At 37.1% G+C, this 20,660-nt stretch overlaps 1 protein-coding gene across 2 annotated transcripts; it reads left to right on the top strand.

Annotated features, from left to right (window-relative positions):
- The first annotated feature begins 4,189 nt into the window (after positions 1 to 4,189).
- YIPF7 (Yip1 domain family member 7) lies at positions 4,190 to 20,416 on the top strand. 2 transcript variants are annotated; one of them, XM_082281897.1, is made up of 6 exons: positions 4,190 to 4,268; positions 5,717 to 5,833; positions 6,564 to 6,730; positions 8,431 to 8,576; positions 13,453 to 13,634; positions 17,676 to 20,416. In XM_082281897.1, the coding sequence occupies exons 2-6, from the start codon at positions 5,718 to 5,720 to the stop codon at positions 17,836 to 17,838; spliced, it is 774 nt and encodes a 257-aa protein (XP_082138023.1). In that variant the 5' UTR covers positions 4,190 to 4,268; position 5,717; the 3' UTR covers positions 17,839 to 20,416. The 2 variants fall into 2 exon arrangements, with proteins under 2 accessions (XP_082138023.1, XP_082138024.1); XM_082281898.1 differs by lacking the exon at positions 8,431 to 8,576.
- Positions 20,417 to 20,660: the final 244 nt, after the last annotated feature.

The raw sequence follows: 20,660 nt of genomic DNA on the forward strand, positions 1-20,660 counted from the left end.
TGTATACAACTGATGATACCTGCTTCCTTCACAAACCCCTTCACATTCTATTGAGCAAAAGGCCTACAACAACAAGCAACTAAAAAATTGCATTTTCTATATATTGACTAGTGGTTCAGTATTCCTGAAAATTTATTTACTGCAAGGATAAGCCAATATAATTAGATACCTACACTTCAAACAAGTGTACCTCAAGAAACAAGTTTTCTATTCTTCATCCTTAATTGTAATTTTTTTCAAATTGAGGTCTCTTGGGGTATAAATAGATATGGTACTTTATATGCCTCTGTATTTTGATTCTCCACAAGAAAAGGAAGATTTGAAAAAAACTGCACTTGTGTGACACAACAAAAAGGAGACAAGAAAAAGAAAAGAAAAAGAAATAAATTAAGGTTTATTTACTGCTATCTTTCTATGACATACAAACCTTTATTTCTTAAATACAAAATAGTGCTGCACCATGCTCCTTATCTACCTGTTTTGGCATTCTCCACAACAATTTTGAATTTGTTGGGTAATTTTGAATATGTTGAACAGAGAAGCAGAGCTGTTAATGCTAATTATGTTTCTACAAATTTCATGAAAACAGGCAACTACTAGGAGGTAAGAAATCATGTTAGTACCTACACTGAGCAAAAAATGAAAACATCACTCATGGTTATTAGATACCAAAGAATCAACCTGAGAACCAGCTATTTGTGATTCATATATCAAAAAAAGCTTCACCTGAAGGGTTTTTTTTGTTTGTTTTTTCTGGTTTCGTTAGTTGGTTGGTTGGTTTAGTTTGTTTTTTGTTTGATATAATGATGCTCTCTGTTTTACTGTCTTTTCCTAATAATGCATAGCTGCAGAATTGTGTGTTTGACTTCTAAGGAGTACTGATAAGTACAACCATTCATACAGGAACCCATAACTTCTCACTTGTTTGTTCAAGTCTAACAAACTCATTCACCATAAAAAAGAAAACACTAATAAGCTCTAAATTTCACTCTTTTTTTCATTTTTATTTGCATCTTACCCACCGATCCTCTGAAGACCGGTTACAGGAGAGAATTCGGGTCTTACAATAGATGTGTCTGAGACATAAAATTCATTTAGCAGCCACTTTATATAATGTAAGCAATTAATTTGGTAAAAAAAAAAAACCTATTTCAGAGTAAATGGTATATTTCTTTGCAATTAAATTTTTCTCTCTTCTTTAGGACCACATTTTAATAATGTCCACTTACGAAATTATTAATGGGGCCTGTAAATATAAGTAATTAAGCTTAAAGCTTGCTGAATTAATCCTTAATGTGATTAATTTTTACATTTCAAAAAACTATAGAATAACTGACTAATTATTATAATGGATTTGCCATACTCGTCAGTTTGAGTAAAAATTTTGGGTTACATAGCTGAATCTAAAGCCAGAGTTCTTTTCTATCAGTTCTTTTCTATTCAGTAGTCTTTTCTATCTTTTCCCATTTAATCTCATTTAGTGCTATTTTTTTTCAAAAGAATGCTCACCTGAAAGTTTCAAAAAGTTTAAGTAGCATCCCATTTCATACAAAAAATAGCTGAAAATGAAAATGTAATCTTATGAAAACTGATGACATTTCATTTTTTCCCTCATCTATTTTCCTTCTCAGGAAAGATGGGAAAAAAGTAGGTAAATGCAAGCCTAGGAGTTAACTTCAAGGAAAAGTTTTGAATTTCTTGTAAAAATTCTCACATTTTTCATTACCTGTCTTCATCTTTTTTGTATTCACCAGCTTCAATTCTCATTTTCATTCTGAGGATTAGACCTCATCCAAACTATCTTCCCCATATATTACTAGCATCCTCTGTACCTGCCATTCAAAGAAAGTAAGGTTATATTCCAACTCTGTTCTAAAGCCTTCAAGTGCAATAATTTCTTTTTCCCATAAGTCATGCATCTATGACAGCCTTGTCTAGGTGGTCTCTCAGTGATGGACTGAACATCAGGTACCTGTAGTGTCTGCTAGATTGCAAAGCTTCTGTCCTGTAAGGCATCAGTGGAAATCCTCCCCTCTTTCACAATTACATTCCAGACACACCAGATAGCACTTATTTAATCAGTACAATGACTGTCACATTAAGCAGTGAAGGTTATATATTTATTGAACCAAAATAAAGTAAAAGGCCTTGTATAAATATGGGTCATCGGTGGTTACCTTTCCCACCTACAAATCTTGTTAGGAAATAAATTAGTTTGAAATGAGCTGGTTTCCAAAAGCCCATGTTGATTGGATTCATCAATGCAGGTAGTTATTATCTGAGCCCATAATTTGCTAGGATCAATCTCATGGGGACAGGCCAGTAATTACTTGAGGCATCTTACTTAACCTTTTACAAGATAGCATATTTGCTTCGTTTTGATCTTCCCAAACTTTCCTGTTGTTTTGTTACTCAGCAACATAGAAAGTTTTTAACCATTTGTTCTAAAACTTTTAGATGCAGAATTTCAAAATGGTGATTTTAGCATTTGTAATTGAATGCATCTGTCTTTTTGTTTTATTGATACTTTTATTTTTATGTCTGATAGGAGCATGGCAGTAGTAGTATGCTTTTGTCTGCTTTTAATGCACTTGGGTAGTCCTCATTTCTATCAGCCACTTTCCAATTAACTACTTAAACTTACCCTCTTTTAATTTTGTAATCATCTACTTCTCATTTCCAACTAATATTATTTTTAATTTTTGTATTTTATGAGTCCATTTATATGTGTATATACACAGGGATATATTAATGTAACATATATGTATAATTTATGTATAATATGTATCATAAGGTAGACAGTAATTTTTATAAGGGGGAAAATATATATGGCTCAATTTTAAGTTCCATTTTTTTCCTCTTCTTAATTTACAGGTGGCTTTCTTGTCTAACTGTAGTATACTAATGGCTATTAAAGTATTGTTCAACTACTATTCATTGTATTTTTTTCTATTTAAATTCCTTCTCTGAAGTGTTTTGTCTGATAGTTATTCCCAGTTTTTGTTTAGATGTATATATATTTGTATGCAGTAATTATATATATATTATATATATATTTTATATGTATATATATATATAGAACCTTTTCTAACAGACAGTAGCAAAAGCAATCAAATCACTTCTATGATTTAAATAAATAGGCAAAACCCTAGCAAATCAGGATCTTTCTGTTCCTAAAAAGAACTTTTTTAATTACCTTCCTGAGGGACAGAAGTTAATCCTGTATCACTGCCCCCACTGATTTGGTATAAACAAGATGAAACCGCATTATCTAAACTGAGATGATTAGACATTACAGAGATTAGCAGTTTGCTAAGAGTTGAAAATGAAAATTCACCTTGGTGAATGTAGCAGCATGAACTGTTACTCTAGAAATAGCAGGATGTGAGGGAGACTTAACAATAGCTGTGATAAATACCATAGTTAGATTACCCGTAATTTGCAGAATCGAATGTTACACTTTTTGCTTCTCACCATTCTTTATTTCTGGACTCTTTCTTGGACATACTTATTTAGCAAAAACTTGGTAAACTTAATTTTAAGTTATTTGAAAATGTGCCTATATTATAACTGTTCCATAGCATTGTCGGTCATGTGCTAACAGTGCATCATTATTCTGCTAATGAAATGGAATTATTTGGCCTTCAACATCACAGGATTGGATATGCACCTGAGGCATAGATTTATTACCTGATAATACATATCATTTAATGTCACATTCCTTAACTTTAACCACCCAAGTGCTTATTGGGAAACAGGCCCAGCAGTGCCTCTCTCCCTCCCTCGCTCTGCCGCAGTGTTCCCAGGGAGCATCCCACAGCAGTTCTAGGGCTCTATGTGCTGGAAACACACCCTCACGTAAGTGTATTCACTCCACTAATTTAACACATATTATTGCACATTGTTAAAACTTTTTAATGTCTAACAGCTCAGCTAATGAGAGCTCCACCAAGATCTTCATAAATACCTGCTTAAGAAGAAATCTAGATTACTGAGTTGTAATACATGGAACAGTATTTGTTCATTTTGTTCATTTTTCCTCGAAGGTTCATACCGTTCTCTGCCCATTGTTGTTAGCTCTTGTTAAATGCTGGCCCTGATATTGACAGGTTGTGAGGTTTTTTTCCTTCATGTGCATCTGTTCAAATATCAAATTTAGAATAATATAAATAGCACTAAGCTCATCCCTGTTGAAGCAAGAGGATATTTTAAGTCTTCTCCAACATGTAAGTTCAACAGACTGGAGTTTTCATCCAATACCTTAAAAAGTAAGTAACCTTAACTCCAAATCCTTTTGGAAAAGAAATTTAACTCTTCTGAACTCTGTCATACAGAGTTAACCATACCTGGTTAAGCAATTATTTTATTCTGTATAGTGACAGCAAAGGACGTTAAATACTTACTGGAATTGAACTATTGAGGTAGAGCTACCAACTCAAGTTTCTTAAAACATACTCCATGTGAAATCTTCATTGAACAAATGCCTGAGTGGTGTGCAATTCCAAACAAAGCCACAGGAAATAGCTTGGTACAATTAATTTATATTACTTCATATTTAACATGTAAAAATTATTTCTCTTCTAAATTTGGGAAACCTGCATAATTGATCAGCAGTTAAGAAAATAATATAAGAATAATTTTTACTTTGAACTCTAGGTAAAATAAGGAAATAGGTCGCCAAAAATTAGTCTGATAACGGGAAAAAAATCAGGAACTCTAATATGCAGCATTTCAAGGTCCCTGATGAAATACTAATCTTTATCACTTTTATCTTACAAAGAGATTTGCAAAGATATTTCCCATAAGCAGAGTGGGCTTGATAAATATTGAGATAACTCTGAGAATAACTGTGAGGTCCAAAGCATATTTTGCCAGTGGCATTTGGAAAGTTGGAAATGAGGACAAAAGTGAAAAAAATGGGAAATGTTAGGAGAGATTAATATCTCACATAAAAATCTAAGTAAATTTTATATGGATATGGTTATCAGCCAGGTTATGTAACTTCTCTGTGGGTTTTAAGGGTTTAACTACCTAAGTGCTAGCCAAGTGGTGAAACCCATGCAGTAGGAAGGAAAGATATGCTTTAACATGTTTTCTTTCACCAAGAAATCATCCAATCATCAATCCAATTCAATCATCCAGTATGCTGTCTTTTACCAGTCATGTTGCTAGCCAGTGAGAATGTTTCTCTGGTACTAATGATGTGCCAGCTATAGCTGTCTCCTTGAACAGAAATCACAAATTTTGTGAACAATTTTTTTTTTCTATTGTTTTATGAGAGTCATATATAATATTGTGAAACATAAATAACTGTAAATAGGAATTGGTTTTGAAATCCAAAATACTTCCTAAAACTTTAATTTCTAAACACTGAGATATGGTCACTTTTTTTTTTAATTGAAAGTAGGAAAATGAACTGTTTAAAACAATAGTTTATGTGTGTATATATATTTTTTTTTTCAAAATTAAATTATTTTGGTAACAGTAACAAGAAAGGAAGTCTCATATACCACTTGTAAATTAATATACTGTAATTTACAGTAAGAGCAGATGAACTCCTTGTGTTACAGCTAAAGAAAGTAAAAGGTCTTTTTTTTTCACTTGCAAATTATCATGACCTTCTACAGAAAGATTCTTTTGAGTTTGTGGCTTTACTTGCTATTTTCATTTAAGTTTAGGACTATTTACTGATATTTGCAATCATTTTTCCAACCAGAATGTCAAATTTTGAGCAGTTTCACTTCGACTTTTACCAGTCTAATTATACTATAGACGACCAGGAAGAAGGTTGCAACAGCTATGGCTCAGACAAAAACCTCTGCGAAAGCAGAAAGTAAGTACGGGTGTTGTTTCAGCTTCCCTCTTCAGCAGATGATGGCTTCAGGGCTAGCTTTGGGGCTTGCAGGAGCAGGAAAGAGGTTCAAGACATCATCTAGACCTTCTGAAAGGTAGAATGATTATAATTGAACTTTTCTTTTTAAAAGGATTTGATTTCGTGCTACTTTTATTAGTATAGCTGTTACAGGTTGCTTACCTAGTAGGAGTAACTGAGCTTCGTGTTATTAATGTGAAATTTACGATGCATATTGCAAGAAATTCTTTAGGATCCTTCTCAGATTCAAGGAAAAAATCTAAATATGTGGTTCTTTCATTAGCAGTATGGACATACCTGAGGAGTCCCACCAGGCTGCTGGGCAAAAAAATCAGAAGTGCCTGAATCAGTGGGTGCCCTCACAGCTCCTAAATTCCCTTTCCCCCTCATCCAGCCTGGGTTCCTGTGTGGCTGTCTGTGCTGGGTGGGCATGGAAGTGGGTGCGCTGGGCTGCAGGGTGCTTGCCAGGCTGGCAAGGAGCTCTGCCTGGCTGCGGAGGGACTTACAGGGCAGGGCAGCAAAGGCACGGTCAGCAGCTCAGCACTCATTGCCCACAGCGAGGATTGTACCCAGAAAATTTCCGCTTTCCCCAAACTAAAAATAGGTGAAAAGTAGGTGGGACGTTGTGGGTAGCTGTAAGATGTTTCTCATTGTAGTTACGAGTTTTGCTGTGCTTTGCTTCTTGTCCTAGGAGCCAGACAGAAAAGCAACCTCCAGCCGGGGCTTTTGTCCCATCAGACATGCTTCTGTCCCCTCAGGGCTACACGGGTCAGATTTTGCAGCCAACCCACAGTTCCCACACTCTTTCTCAGCTTGGTTACGCTGACGGATTTGACGAGGAACCTCCTTTGCTAGAAGGTAAAAATAATCCCACAGGCGACGTGCGCGATTGCTGGGGGTGCCTCTAACTTTGCTTTGCCAGCTAGTGAAACTCACCAGAGAAACTGCAGCAGAGCTGCCCAGCCTCACTATGTGAGCTTCAGCCAGCAGCTCCTGGCCCCCAAAGCTACATTTTCTCGGAATTGGCCGTGGATCAATCCAGCCTTACGGCGCAGAGCAGATATACTGTGCCACCACGAGATGGCAGCAATACAACAGGTTTTGCATTCACCTTTCCAACATTTTTTCCCACTGTGTTTCTCCTGCATACATATTGGAAAATCTATAATTAATAAAGATGGGTAATCATCTTTTCTGCATACCTCGTAATAAATTTAGTAGTTTGCAGGTGCTAAGTTGCTTGTTTCAGTGGGAAAGGAATTGAGAAAGCTGCCTTAAGTTTCAATTAGTTGATCATTTAACCATATGAGCAATGTCTGTCTTCATGATGATTGACCATTCTAATGCTAGTGGCTGATTTTGTCGCTTGCAAAATACCTATGCTACATTAGAAAAAAAATGGAGAATTTGTCTGTAATTATTTCAGCATAATGTTAAAGGAGCATATTCAGCCTGCTAGTTTGGCATACTGGAAGGCAACTGGAGTTTTTGCTACTTAAAAGGGGCTACTACTGCCTTAAAGCCAGCAAGATCACTCTGTTTGCTAGAGGTGACTGCTAGATCTCTACCTCTAAGACCATTTAACTTCCCATGCAGTTCACCCTGGGAAAAGGATGCTGTAATACAACTACTTGTGATCTGCAAGGCTTCAGAGATATTCCTATCTGTGTACCACATAAATCTGACCAAAACCATATATTTTGATGCAGAATAGCTTTATATATGCAGTGTTTTGGCTGAACTCAAGATGATGGAGAGGTGAAACAAGATAAAGACTTGGCTTTCCAAACAGATCTAACACATTGTCAGTCTCAGTCACTCTGGCAGCAAATCTGAACCTAACTTTTCCCTTACTGGAGAATCAGGGAAGATGATTACTCGTACAAGCTTAAGTGTTTCTCCAGAAGTTATAAGATAAAGCTTTGCCCTAGCAAAGTTAATGGCAGAATTCCCATGAACTTTAATGGGAAAGAATATTTTTCTGTTTCCAGGGTTCTCACTAATTACATTTTAAATGCAAAGAAAACCCCTCACAAAACCCCAAGCTTATAAAGTACTGTACAAAGTAGTATTAACTTACCTTGAAAGGGAAAAATGTCCTTTTTAAGTGCTTTTGGCAGTTCGGATTTAAGACACATTTCTTGTCAGATTTGCTACAATTAAAGCATATATCTCTGTCCTCAGTGTTCTAGAATATCTTAAGTTCTGCAGTTACTGTTAATTAATGTATTTTTCAACATCTAAGTTAGTGTGGCATTAGATACATGTGTTTTAAATATAGGAAAAACAAATATTAACTAAAAAGTGCTGAGGGCATTTTTTGGTTCACTGCCTAAAATTGGATTTAATAAATTAATATTCCAATTTAGAATCAAAGCTCACTCTCAAATATACTGGGTATATAGCAGGGACATTATGTTCCTGTTACAGAATATGTCATCCTACAATATTATCTTCATTGAAGCATTTGTTTGTAGTTTTGTGGTGTCTAATGGGTTTTTGTAAAAGTGTTGTTTTCTTGGGAGCAATTAACAAGATCCTGAAATTTCTTGTTGCAGAGCTTGGGATCAATTTTGAGCATATATGGCAAAAAACATTAACAGTTCTAAACCCAATGAAGCCTGCAGATGGCAGCATTATGAATGAGACAGACCTCACTGGACCCATGGTTTTCTGTTTGGCCCTTGGAGCAACATTGCTGATGGTAGGATGTTGTAGAAATCTTAAGGGATTTCTTTTCTAACAAGCTAATGCCTAGGTGATAATGAGTGTGAAGTTGCAGAAGATGAAGTACTGGCATAAAATGAGTCATTTGCTGCCAGTTTTTCTGGGATTATGTATTAAAAATTCTCCCTACTTTGAAAGTACCTGCATAAGGTTTAAATGCAATGTAAAGGTGACACAGGTGAAGTGATGTATTACTTTCAGTGGAAAGAAGAGACCACACCATTTTTGGGGTGGGATTTAATATGAACAAAGGACAGATCTGTGCCATATATAATCTGAAGAGGCTCTGAACAGGTTTTAAAGGAGGGAATAAAAAGGAATAGCAGGCCAGCCCCGTTTTTCTAACACTTGCTACTATTTTAAAATTATCTTCTTTCAATGTTATTTTAGATATACATCTACATATACATTAAAAAAAAATCTCTATACAGCTAGAATAATTGGAAAAAAAAAGAAATGGAAACAGTCTTCCCTCCCCCTTAAATTTGCAATACCTTCCTATAAATTTCTCTAGTACTTTCTTATTTTATATTCTTTGTTCTATATTGTCTGCTTAACACATTATAGTAGCCTGTATTTGACCTCCTTCTTCTTTATGAATATGGCTTTCCTACAGGAGGAAAGTTTAACAGGGTTGTACAGAATTGCAGATTCATCTATATATCACTGGCAACAGGGGCTCTCCGGTGTTGCTGAAGTACAGCTCTGATTGCTGGCAGCAATTCATCAGACAGGGATAAGGTGGGACCATTCTGGGAAGGGCTTTACTGCTCTGCTAGGAGGTGAGAGGAAAGGGGCTCTAATTCTCCATTTCCTCTGTGATAAATAGTGCTGAATCAGAAGATTCTTGAAAGTTCTTACTCAATTTGTAATGTCAGTGCAGTACCTTGAATGTGCAAACTGCAATATAAATGGCAAGTAGTATTATTATTTATGTCCCTATAAAAATAAAAATCTTTTAAAAGGGTGGAAGAGGCAGGAGGAAAGGGAATAAAAGGAAAAGAAGGTGGGAAGCTAGAGAAGACAGGCTATTTTCCACCTGGAGAAATAAATGTATGAGGGTAGTAAAAGGAGAAAGTTGAATTAGTTATAATCAAGAAAATGGAAGGAAAGCAAGTTAAAAGAAAGAATGGAAAAAATGTTTCCTGTTGATTTTTCTCCCTGAATAGCCAATGATTATAATGAATATTAAACTATTATTATTGAAATAAATTACTTTAATTTTCATACTTTTTCTGGGCTATTACGCATTTGAGGTGTCATTAGAAAACCAAGTATTTTCAATGCCCCAGTTTCAGGGCAGCAGAACACCTCTGATACAATCCAGTGTTTTTCTTCCATAACTTCACAGAAGCAAGTCTATGGGTTTATCTTAGAAATTCAGGCTACCATTTTATCTCAGATGTATTTGAATATTAACGTGTCTCTTCAGCTGTGTAAACTATGATATCCTTCTGTACTTAAATAAGTATCTTCTGATAGCACCAGGAACATAATTTGGTTGAGAGCTTGTTTCTAAAAATAATGTATACATTTTCTTTAGTTTCAGCTTTTTAACTATGGAAAATTATGCAAAGATATTCTTCAAAGGATAGCAGTTCTTTCAGAGAAAAAGAGGAAAAGGCTGCTAGTCTGGCAGCAGGACTTGTTCTTCCTCATGTTAGTGTAAAATTGGGCAGCTCCATTGTAGATAGAGAAACAACAGCAGCACAAAATTTAGCAGAAGCCCAAGTCTCAGCTGCTTTGCATGTTACACTGTCATTTGTACGAAATCATACTTCCCCATCTGCTTCAGCTAAAGGTCGTAGTACCCACTCCAGGCACATGCAAACAAGCACACAAAGTCTGACTTTCTCCTAACCTTGCTCCTTCTGCAGGACAGATTTAGCTCTTTCCATTCATCAAAGCCTGTCAGACTAATCAAGCCTGATTCTGGTTTTGCTTACATCACTGTGAACTGGGAGTATTCCCGTGTGTGTGAGTCAATATATTTACATATGTTAAGTAAGACTAAAATTGGAACCAACATGTTCAGATGCTTTTTTTTTTTTTTCTTCTCTCATATCCTTGCACCACAAATCCAACATTTCACCAAGTGGAGATCTCAGCTAGCTGCTGGTGCTAGTGCTCCCTTCATCTCTGGCTGAGGAATCTCTTAGTCTTAAACCAAGCTACTATGTAGTGCCATGTAGAATAGTTAAATACACTGAAACAAACATAAAATATAGCTCATAGGTGATGCATCTGTTTTGAGGCAGAATTTTACTTAGTTGGTCTATAGCAAAGGCTGCCCCAAAACAATGTGGGTGTTAAACTTACTACATATCTTTAATAACTGAAATTCTAATTGCTAATCATCTGAGCTATTATTGCCTTCCCACATTATTTTTAGCTATCATTAATTTTATTCGTTCAAGCAATTTTTCCTGATTATTTTATACCACTAGTATGCAAATGCCAGCAAAGGAGTCTGTACCTAAATAGGAAGATTTCTTATGCTGTTGTTTCAGGAATAGATTATTCCTTACGGTGCAAGACGGTAATGGGGAAAAGGCCAGGATGATGGAAGGATATAGGCAACCTGGCTGTACCTGACTTAACCTTGAGGACTGGGACCAGAGAAGGGCTCAGCAGCGAGCCAGGTCAATTTGCAGACAGGATAGTGTTGCTGATGTAATGTCAGGTCTCATTAACTCAGGTTGCCTTTCACATTCATGCACTGCTCTCCAATGAGAGCTGGTGAGCTGCCACCAACCTGCAGCATCAGGACTTTCAAGCTGTGTCATCACTAGGCAAGGCCTTCTCCACAGTGCTCCTTCACATCTGTCCAGCTCAAATTCTGCTGGCATCCAGTGATCAGTTTCCACACACATGAATACAGGAAGAGAGGGCAGAGAAGGGTCCTCAAAATTTATTTCCCCCAGATTTCACTAAAATGTATGGATAAGTAAAGTCAGAAGTCTTCTCAGTCCTCCTTAGTCATCGTGGGAGATAAACTAGCAAATATCCCAAAACATGATGAAAGTTTCAACAATGTTTCCACCTAATCCATCACAACAGAATCCAACCATAAGCCCCAGCATTATTAGGAAACTGAGACCATCTATTAGTTTTGAGTCTAACATGGTTTATCATATGCAATATATAATATATAGTGTGTATTACTGTCCCTCTCCGGCTCCGTGGGGTCACACGCATGCATGCACAAACGCACAGATAGTTTCAGCAATAATGACGATGGCAAAGAGGCAGGAAGGGTCTTTGCATGGGTTCCCACAAGAGAATTTATTGCTTCCACACTGTGAAAGGTTCAGAGGCAAAGGACAACAACGGAGAACTCAGGATTTTATCTGGGGGTGGGGAAAAGGCAGGACTAGGGAATGGTGACCAATGGGGAAGCTCTTGGGGAGTGGTGAGGGGCAAGGGCCAACAGCCAACCGCGAACACAGAACTGGGGTAGATGACCACAACAGAACGAGCGTCCTGGGAGAAGCCTTTCTGGTCACCCTAACCTGGGGAGGTTCTTGTGGTTCTAGGGACTTGTCTTACAGAGAACTCTCTGTCCCTTGTAACGCAGGTTCACCGGCCACCGCAAGTGTGTGCAACATATAGATATATGTGTGTGTGTGTGTGTGTGTGTATGAACAAACACACTTGTGTTTTATGTCTGTACATATACCTTGTCATGTGTCAGGAAGGCAATGCATAGTGGCCCTTCATTTGAGACATTTATTCCATGGTTCTGAGTTAATGGTTAAGTTGCAGGTCTGAACTTTGTCCTTCACAGGTGCATTCTATCATTAGGATACAAAGTTCCAAGAAAAAAACAGATCTCTGATTTAGGAATATTTTTCTGAGGTACAGGTGTGAAAATGACAGTATAGCATAGCCAACATTCAGTATTTAATTTGGTAGCAGCTTGAAGAGAGAGAAAAAAATGTTTAACAGTCTTTTGTGACTTTATTTTGGGGAGTGAACAATGCCCTTATGCCTGGAGGTGATCCTTGAAAAGGATGGCAGGAGATGAAGGAATTGGTGGTGCTGTGGCCACAGTTGCCTGTTTTACTAGCATTGTGTCTAAATTAGAAAACATCAAGGTCCAGGCTCCAGGCTGGTACCTTTCATAGGCAATAAATTCAAACAATGGAATAAAAACTGGAAGGAAAAAAAATCTAGGATTTTTTTTCATTCATTAGAACAAAAGAAGAACACAAGCTGACAGTTACTACTGGGTTTTATGTTGAAATAAACATGTTGTATTGGTCTAGGCACAGAGACATGCCTTTCTAATGGTAGTCGAGGGGAAGAATGGTCACATTTACCCTGAAAACCAGCATAGATTAAGCAAAATTTTACTAATTTTTTGCAGACCTGCTTAAAGCAGAAGGTTTGTAACAAAATGTGAAGCATATCAGATAACCTGGGTCATCATATTACTGAGGACACTTTCCACAGCCCCATATAAACTTATTAAAAAGATGTTTCCTGAAACTAAACTGATTTTTAATGACTTTAATTTAAAATGTGCTTTCCATAATTTCTTCTTAGCTTGTTGCCAGTTAAACTTACCCAAGTCTCCCAACCAATTCCAGTTGTGTTCAGAGCCCAATGACAGTAAGACTGAGAATCAGCCTTGTAACTTTGAGACAAGCACATTTTCTCAATTGCACCTTGGAATTATTTTTATGCAAAAATCACCCAAAAGTATCAGCTGTGGTTCACAACTGTAGGTGAAGCAGAGAGACAGTATCAACAAGAAGAAGTAACAAACCTAAACCTAATTCTGTCTTCTGCTAGCACTTTGTGATCACTGCTCACTTCCGACACCTCATGCTTACTCATATTTATTCCAGGCAGGAAAAGTTCATTTTGGCTACGTGTATGGGATGAGTGCCATCGGGTGCCTGGCCATGCATGCCCTGCTGAACCTGATGAGCGTCTCGGGAGTCTCACATGGCTGCGTTGCAAGTGTCCTGGGCTACTGCCTGCTGCCCATGGTGATCCTGTCCTCTTCTGCAGTTGTCTTCTCACTGCAGTAAGTACCAGTCCATGGCAACAGGAATCCTATGAAGAACAGTAACTCAGATGCTGGTGTTGTGCAAAACATTTTATAAGTGGTCATGTAGTGAATTTTTGCTTCTGAAACTCTAATACCATTTAGTTTGTATTCATAGGTGGAAACAGACTAAACTGGACTGTATTGGAGAGGGCTGGTATACATTCATTTTGATATGAGTCTTTAATTCCACTGCTTTCCACTTGGACTGAGAGTGCTGTTGATTTTTGCAGCAGCCTCAGATGTGATTTTTGTTTTGCAGACCCAACAGTGGCCAAACTCAGGTATCAATTTTGAAAGCAACTGCTGAACTTTGGGTTTATATAGCTGGTTCTCCTGTTTCTTTTTTTTTTTCATAGCATCAGGCCTCCCATCTTTATATTTCCTCTTGACTTCTGTGGGACAGAATGAAATAGCCAAGTAATATGTGGAGAATTAGAATAAGTGTTTAAGATATAGTAGAGTTGCATATTCTGAGGTATTGTTGTGGTGCAATTGCAAACCTGAAAAGAACTGAGTACTTTGAAAACCCAAATGTGTAGCGGTGTATGTATCTGTGCACATGTGGGGGGTTGTTCAGTCATATCCTGTGAATAGGAAACTTTTTGGCAAGCCTTTCATTCCCCTTTTTTTGATAAGCCCTTTGAGACACAGTGTTTCTCTCCCTGTTCACACACAGCTAAGTACAAGCAAGTCCTAGATCTTGCTTGAAGGCCTTGAGCAGTGCTTTTACCTATTGTTAACATGTTATTAATGATGGTTTTCCTCCTTAGTCTTTTTTGTTCTCTCATATTTTTAACTATCCAATCTGTAACATATGGAACTTAGCATATGAACAAGAAAATGCCCTTGTTTATTTTCTTTGGAAAAGCAGCATTCTTACATATGTGTATATATATTTTTTTTGTTTTAAGGAAATTATGTGGTAGAATGAAGTTTTGGCAAATTCTTGTTGCATTTTTCTGTGGAGCTATGTTGGCTTAACCTGACCATATTCCATGTATTAAAGTGTTTCTGAGCTGTCCTTGATAAGATGGATGATAGTGACACTGAAGAAGCTGTTTATTCTCTGTTCTCCTACACTTCCCATATTTTCTTGATTAACCTGTTTAATAATCCAGACTAATAAAATGTGCAGATACATAATTGTAAGACAGATGGGGTGAATTCCAAACCAGCTGTTACAACTGTGCAGAATACTGTTGTCTGTACAAGGAATCCCCAAGCACACACCACACATTTGTAAAATGCTGTGAACTTACAGAAAGCACATCTTTTGAGAATCCATAAATACTAAAGTGTGATAGCCTTTTAAAAATTAAACAGTTATTTCTAAAATAAATTGATAACATTAAGTACCTATTGACAGGATTCTGCAGTCCTTTCTTGTATGCTGTATGAAACTGCTTGAACATAGCAAGTACCAAGGCTAACTATTGCAAACATGCTATTAAAATTAAGTGGCAGCTTTTAAATCCAACATACATTTCATTATTTTTAATTTAAAAAATTATTTAAAATGGTAAAAGAAGGAGCAATACATTAATGATTTAAAAAAAATATTTATAAAAACATTATTTCTAGTTCAAAGTTCAAAGAAATAATCTGAATTTTTTTCGCCAAAAATATACGTAAGATAATGCACTGATCTATGGCAAAGATACATAGTAATCAAATAATTTTCGATTTTCATAACTAAATAAAGCAAAATATGGAACATTTGGGGTACCAAATAGTACTGAGGAGAAAACCACTTCTCTTACTCAAACCTGCATGGAACTAGATTTGTTTGTGCCCATCTATGCTGTTATGACGTGTGAGCCCAAATTTATTAGGCCGTCCTTCTGGGAGAAACATCAATAGACTTTTTTCCTGCGGAAAGCAAACAACAATTCTTTAATATCAAATCCCCAAACAGGGTGATAAAGCTACTTCCCTAACTAAACAGTGAAGGAAATTAATGTAAGAATGGAGAAAGAAATTATTAGACCCAGCTGATGTAAAGGACCCTTTTGGTGACAGCATCTGCAGGATGTGAGAGAGAGAGTAGTGGAAAGGGTCCACTCACGTGTGTCCCTCCATTTCAATCTCACACCAGTACAGCCCCAGTCCTCTTGGTCACTGTAAGCATGAAATCTGCTTTTTGCCCTTCTCCCATGCTAGATGATTTGACCCTCATGGATGTGCCAGACACGAGCTCTCTGCCAAACCATTCATTTTGGCAGTAACGCATCGTTAGATCAAGGACTGAATTTGTAAATGCACAGCGTTACCTCTTTATTCCAATATAATTTTTATGTCACTTTTCCATCCTGCTCTCTGACAGTCCTGGAACAAACCATGAGAGGCCATTGGACGGACTTCAGTGCAAGGCAGAGCAGCCACAGCTCTAAATTGTGATAGCCCCCTAAAGGGTCATTATGCTAGCTGAAAATTGTCAGTGCACAGTATGTTCCTATTGCATCCCATCCCTCTGCCAGCATGGGTACCTGCTCAAAGAGCCATCCATACCAGCTCTGAATTTCTGGCTCGCTGTTTAGGTAACTTAGCATCTCTACTTGGAGAAGAGGCCAGGAACTTGCTTTACAAAGCCCAGTGGAATTTCCCTGAATGCCACTGTATAGGTTTAAAGAACACTTAAACTGAGGATATGAAATCACATGGTCTTTAATGTTTTATTTTTAACTTGTTGAAGTTGCAATGAGGTGCAGAGTCACCGTAAAATCGATTCTTTCCTTCCTCCTTCAACAGCCCAAGAGCTGACAACACCAAGTACCTTATTGGCCTGGTGACTGGATTGCTAAGAAATGAACTATTTTATGTGATGTGATTGCATTAAGTAAACTAAGTAAATTACCTAAGGAGGGCTTTATTCATCATGGTTTAGTTGCAATAATGATATTTGTGGAGATGATTTCTGATAAAAGGACCTACCTATGTATATGCAGCCTGTTTTTCCCTTCTGGTTCTGTTATGCTGATGCTTTGGAAGTGTGGGGTGCCAGGAAAGCCTTTAGGAGTGGCAGAGGTTTATTCTTTCTCAAAGTCCTTGAGACTGACACGGCAAAAGTGTGTAAAGCAGCTATCTCATTATGTACTTCAGCAGTGTATTATGCACATGATCTCATGCATTTTACAGAAGCAGGCTGCAAATAGAGTGCAAATAAAGCATATGTGAAACATTATTTATTGGCAAGATTTTGTTCCCACAGGGTTTAATAGTGAGCCCTCTGTAATCTGCAGGAGTATTTCAGCAGGGTTTTAACCATAGTCCCATAATCATCAGTTCTCCAGGCTTCCCTGCTCCAGAAAGGTGGCACAATGTAACTTCAAAAGGGCCCAGCAGTCACCAAGAGGTAGGGCAGAAAGTCATGGTCCTTTCAGTGTGCAGAGAAGGATGCCAACATGAGCAAAATATTTTTCCTTGGTGGTTCTTTTCCCACTCCTTACTTTGTGCTCAGTGTGCTCCCTTCTTTAAAAGGCCAGTCAAGCTTTTTCCTGGGAGACCTTTCTGCCCATCCCACTGGTGTGAGTCTTTCAGAGTCTCTCCTCAGAATCTAAGACACCCTTAAAATCTGTTCTCAATGTTATAAAAATGCAACCCCTCCAGATCATCAGGCTTCCTGATGGAAGAGTAGGTCTGTCGTGTCATTTTAGAACCCAACAATTTCTATAAGATGATTTTGGCTTAAATAGGAACTTGGCTAAATTTAATATTAAACTTTAGCAGCTGCATCTGCTGGAGGCCCAGAAGATTTATTTGGAAATGTACAGTCCTTTTAGCAGTACTTCTGATGAAGCCTTTATCCTTGCTGAAAAAATTACTTTTTTGTTTATGGTTACAATTTTAATTTGCTCTCGTGCTTGACTTTCATTATGTCAGTTAGTTCTTGGTTCTTCCAGTGGTTGTTACTTTATCAACATGCTGCTAGACAAGAACTCGAGTTTGGTAAGATTTGATACTACATTTAATATGTGGACTCTATCATGTTTCTTCTGTGTTTTTTTTTTTTTCTCCTAGGGGGATCCCAGGAACTGTGTTAGCTCTGTTTATTATTGGATGGTGCAGTTTGTCAGCCTCCAAAATTTTTACCTCTGCATTGGCTATGGAAGGACAGCAGCTCCTGATTGCATACCCATGTGCTTTACTTTATGGACTTTTTGCACTTCTAACAGTTTTCTGAGATGTATTTTCTGGTAGTCTTCTTACAGTTTGTTCATGGTTGCTGGAGGGGCAAGGGGTTATTTACTTATTTCCAGATTGCCTACAGTTGCATTAAGTTCCATTAACAAAATTAGATTCTATGACTTACTGGTCTTTTTCCTAATGGCTGATAATGAAATAAAAAATCAAGCTAACAGGTAGATGGCCTCAAAATAATGGTGTTTTGACAGTCTTACAGCTTAAAGAAAAGAAATTGTATTGAGAAGGTAGTAAAAGTGGAAATAAATAATAATTAAAATAAAAATTCTGTTCTGAGTATTTATAATATAATATATATCCTAGAGAGTAACTGGAATGCAATTATGTAAATATTTAATGGACATAGTAAATCAAGTGAAAATGTATATGAATTTGTTTTTAAAAAAACAGCTTGTCATTTTATATAATTACTAATTAACATCCAGAATTTATATGTTTAGGTTTGGAGATTTTTTGTGACAGAAGAGTGAGTGACCCTGCTTTGGGATATTGAAGAATTGGCCAGGAACAGGCTGGTACAACAGAGGGAACACAGGCATGTTTTCTTGTTTTTTCTGGTTTTTTTTAAGAGGTGTTGCTGTCCAAAACACCATTGTACTGTTTTTAATGCATAGTAACATTATATTTTAAAACTGCCACTAAACCACTGCCTGCTGTAACTGCAGGAAAACTCCATACAAAGTAAAGACAACCCCTAAAAATGTCTCCTGAAAGGCAGAACTGTATTGGAACAGGCAAAATACAAACCTGCATAATTCTATCTGCCCCTCGAAAATCTGTTTGCTGGTTTTAGTTTTAGGAGAATAAAACATTTATATAATGGCGATAAAGCACAGAATGTATAAGATGATATTTTAAAATATAATATTAGAAATATTGAGCCATCAAAAGAAATTGGAGATGTGTGCAGTAACAACTCGAAAAAAATCTAAGTGTGAAGTGGAAGAGAAAATGAAGATATTTGTAGAAAGAGCGAGAAAAAGTAAATAGATGAAATAAATGGAAATGTGAAGGAAATAAACAGCAGCAGATTATTTCTTCAGTGTTTTAGAGAGTCTTTCTTCTTGATGCATATTCCTATGATCTTGATAATCCTCAATTTATTGATTGTTTTGAACTCTTTGGTGAATTATTTACAAAGTATTTCTGTCCCTAGACAGAGGGCCAGTGATTCTGGGACAGAGGTTCCTGATACTGCAAGCACTTATGCTTGAAGCTTAGTATGGCAAACTGCTCAAGAATACGCAAAAGTAATTCTGTTCCTAATCCTTCTCAGGTCAGAGGTAAATTAGATGATCAGTTTGTCCTCAGGCTAGTGACTCTCTGAATTGAAAGTACCTTTGGTAAAAATATTTCCCATTGCTGTCATATTTGGGGTTTTTTTTAAGAACTCTTATGCAAGCCATTCTGGAATTCATTTTACTGAATTCTGAAGGAACTAGTTCAGAGTAGAGGTCATGAGAAGTAAACAAAGGGTAATGCATACTTAGCCAATTCCTTAAAATTCACAACTCATTTATGGAAAAAATCCTTTTCTTTACTGCAAGGCTACAAAAACAGGAACAGAGAGGCCAAGTTGGAGGCATGACCCTGGAGTAAATTGTGGCTGTAACTAGGCAGGATCTAGTTGCATGTAAGTGGGAATTGTGTGAATTTGGAAGATCAGCAATTGTAAACATGACAGATTTGGCCCTGCTGTATCAGGGAGTAAATCTGACAGTAATAAGGCAGAGATAAACATCTCAAGTGACTGCAGGGTATGGATGTAAAAATCAGGTGCTTTGATTTACCAGGCATTAATGGCATTCTCATGTTGGAATGGGGACAGACTCATATGGTTGCACTAGTTGTAGAGTTCAGAAAAGATGGTTTAGAAACATTTAGATCCATTTTTGTCCTACACTTCCTATTATCATTCCTACTGTCTAAAACAAGTATAAAATGGCTCTATTCTGCAGCACTTTATGCTCATTCTCATCCTGATCTGCATGATCTGAATGTCAGGGGAAGTAGTGAATCAAGCCATCAATTTGTCTTTTGATGTCATAGGCAAGTCAAATTACTTACGGGGAAAATGAACACCTGGAAATTTTGCCACAACCTTTACAAAGCAAATGGTAGTCTAATTATAGTTTTATGTTTAGTCTCTTAGAATTTGTAACTTCTTCCTTTTTTTCACTGAGAGACATCTTCATCATTTTGAATGCTAAGTTCTTAATTCCAGTGACTTCCCTTGATTTACTGTTTTTCTGTGCCGATTTCCTTTTACCTGTTCCCAAGGGCTTTCCAGTAAGTGGTACATGCTGGTGCTGTGCTCCCAGTATGGTGTCCTTCAGGAGTCTCTCTGCTGACTGAGAGGGTTTAACTGTCTTAGATGTCCTTCTGTTTGTTTGAAACAAGATCCCGCATTATTACCCAGCTCTCCTTTCTGAAGGTCAGCGTAGCCATGGTGATGCTTTTGACCATGTTATTCTGGTGTGTGCTTCCTAAATCTAAAAATATTATGGTCACTATCACAAACTGTTAGTTCATCAAAAATAAATGTTATTTTGATCTAAGATCAGTTTAAAATGTGTGTATTTGGTATTAAACTCTTGCTCTGACTCTCTGGACAGGCCTTTCCGACACCATCCAGCTCTCCTGTATTTTCTCTTGCCTGGGCCATCATATTGAGCTCCCTCATATCTTGTTTAAATACGAGCCTGGCAAACTGTTACTTTCAACTTGCAAAAGAGAGGATTATAAAATAGTAATGGGTCACATAGTGATTTTTAATTAATGCTTCCCATGCCAAAGAGTTAA

The sequence above is a fragment of the Coloeus monedula genome, assembly GCF_965178545.1.
Source record: "Coloeus monedula genome assembly, chromosome: 5".
Lineage (NCBI taxonomy): Eukaryota > Metazoa > Chordata > Aves > Passeriformes > Corvidae > Coloeus > Coloeus monedula.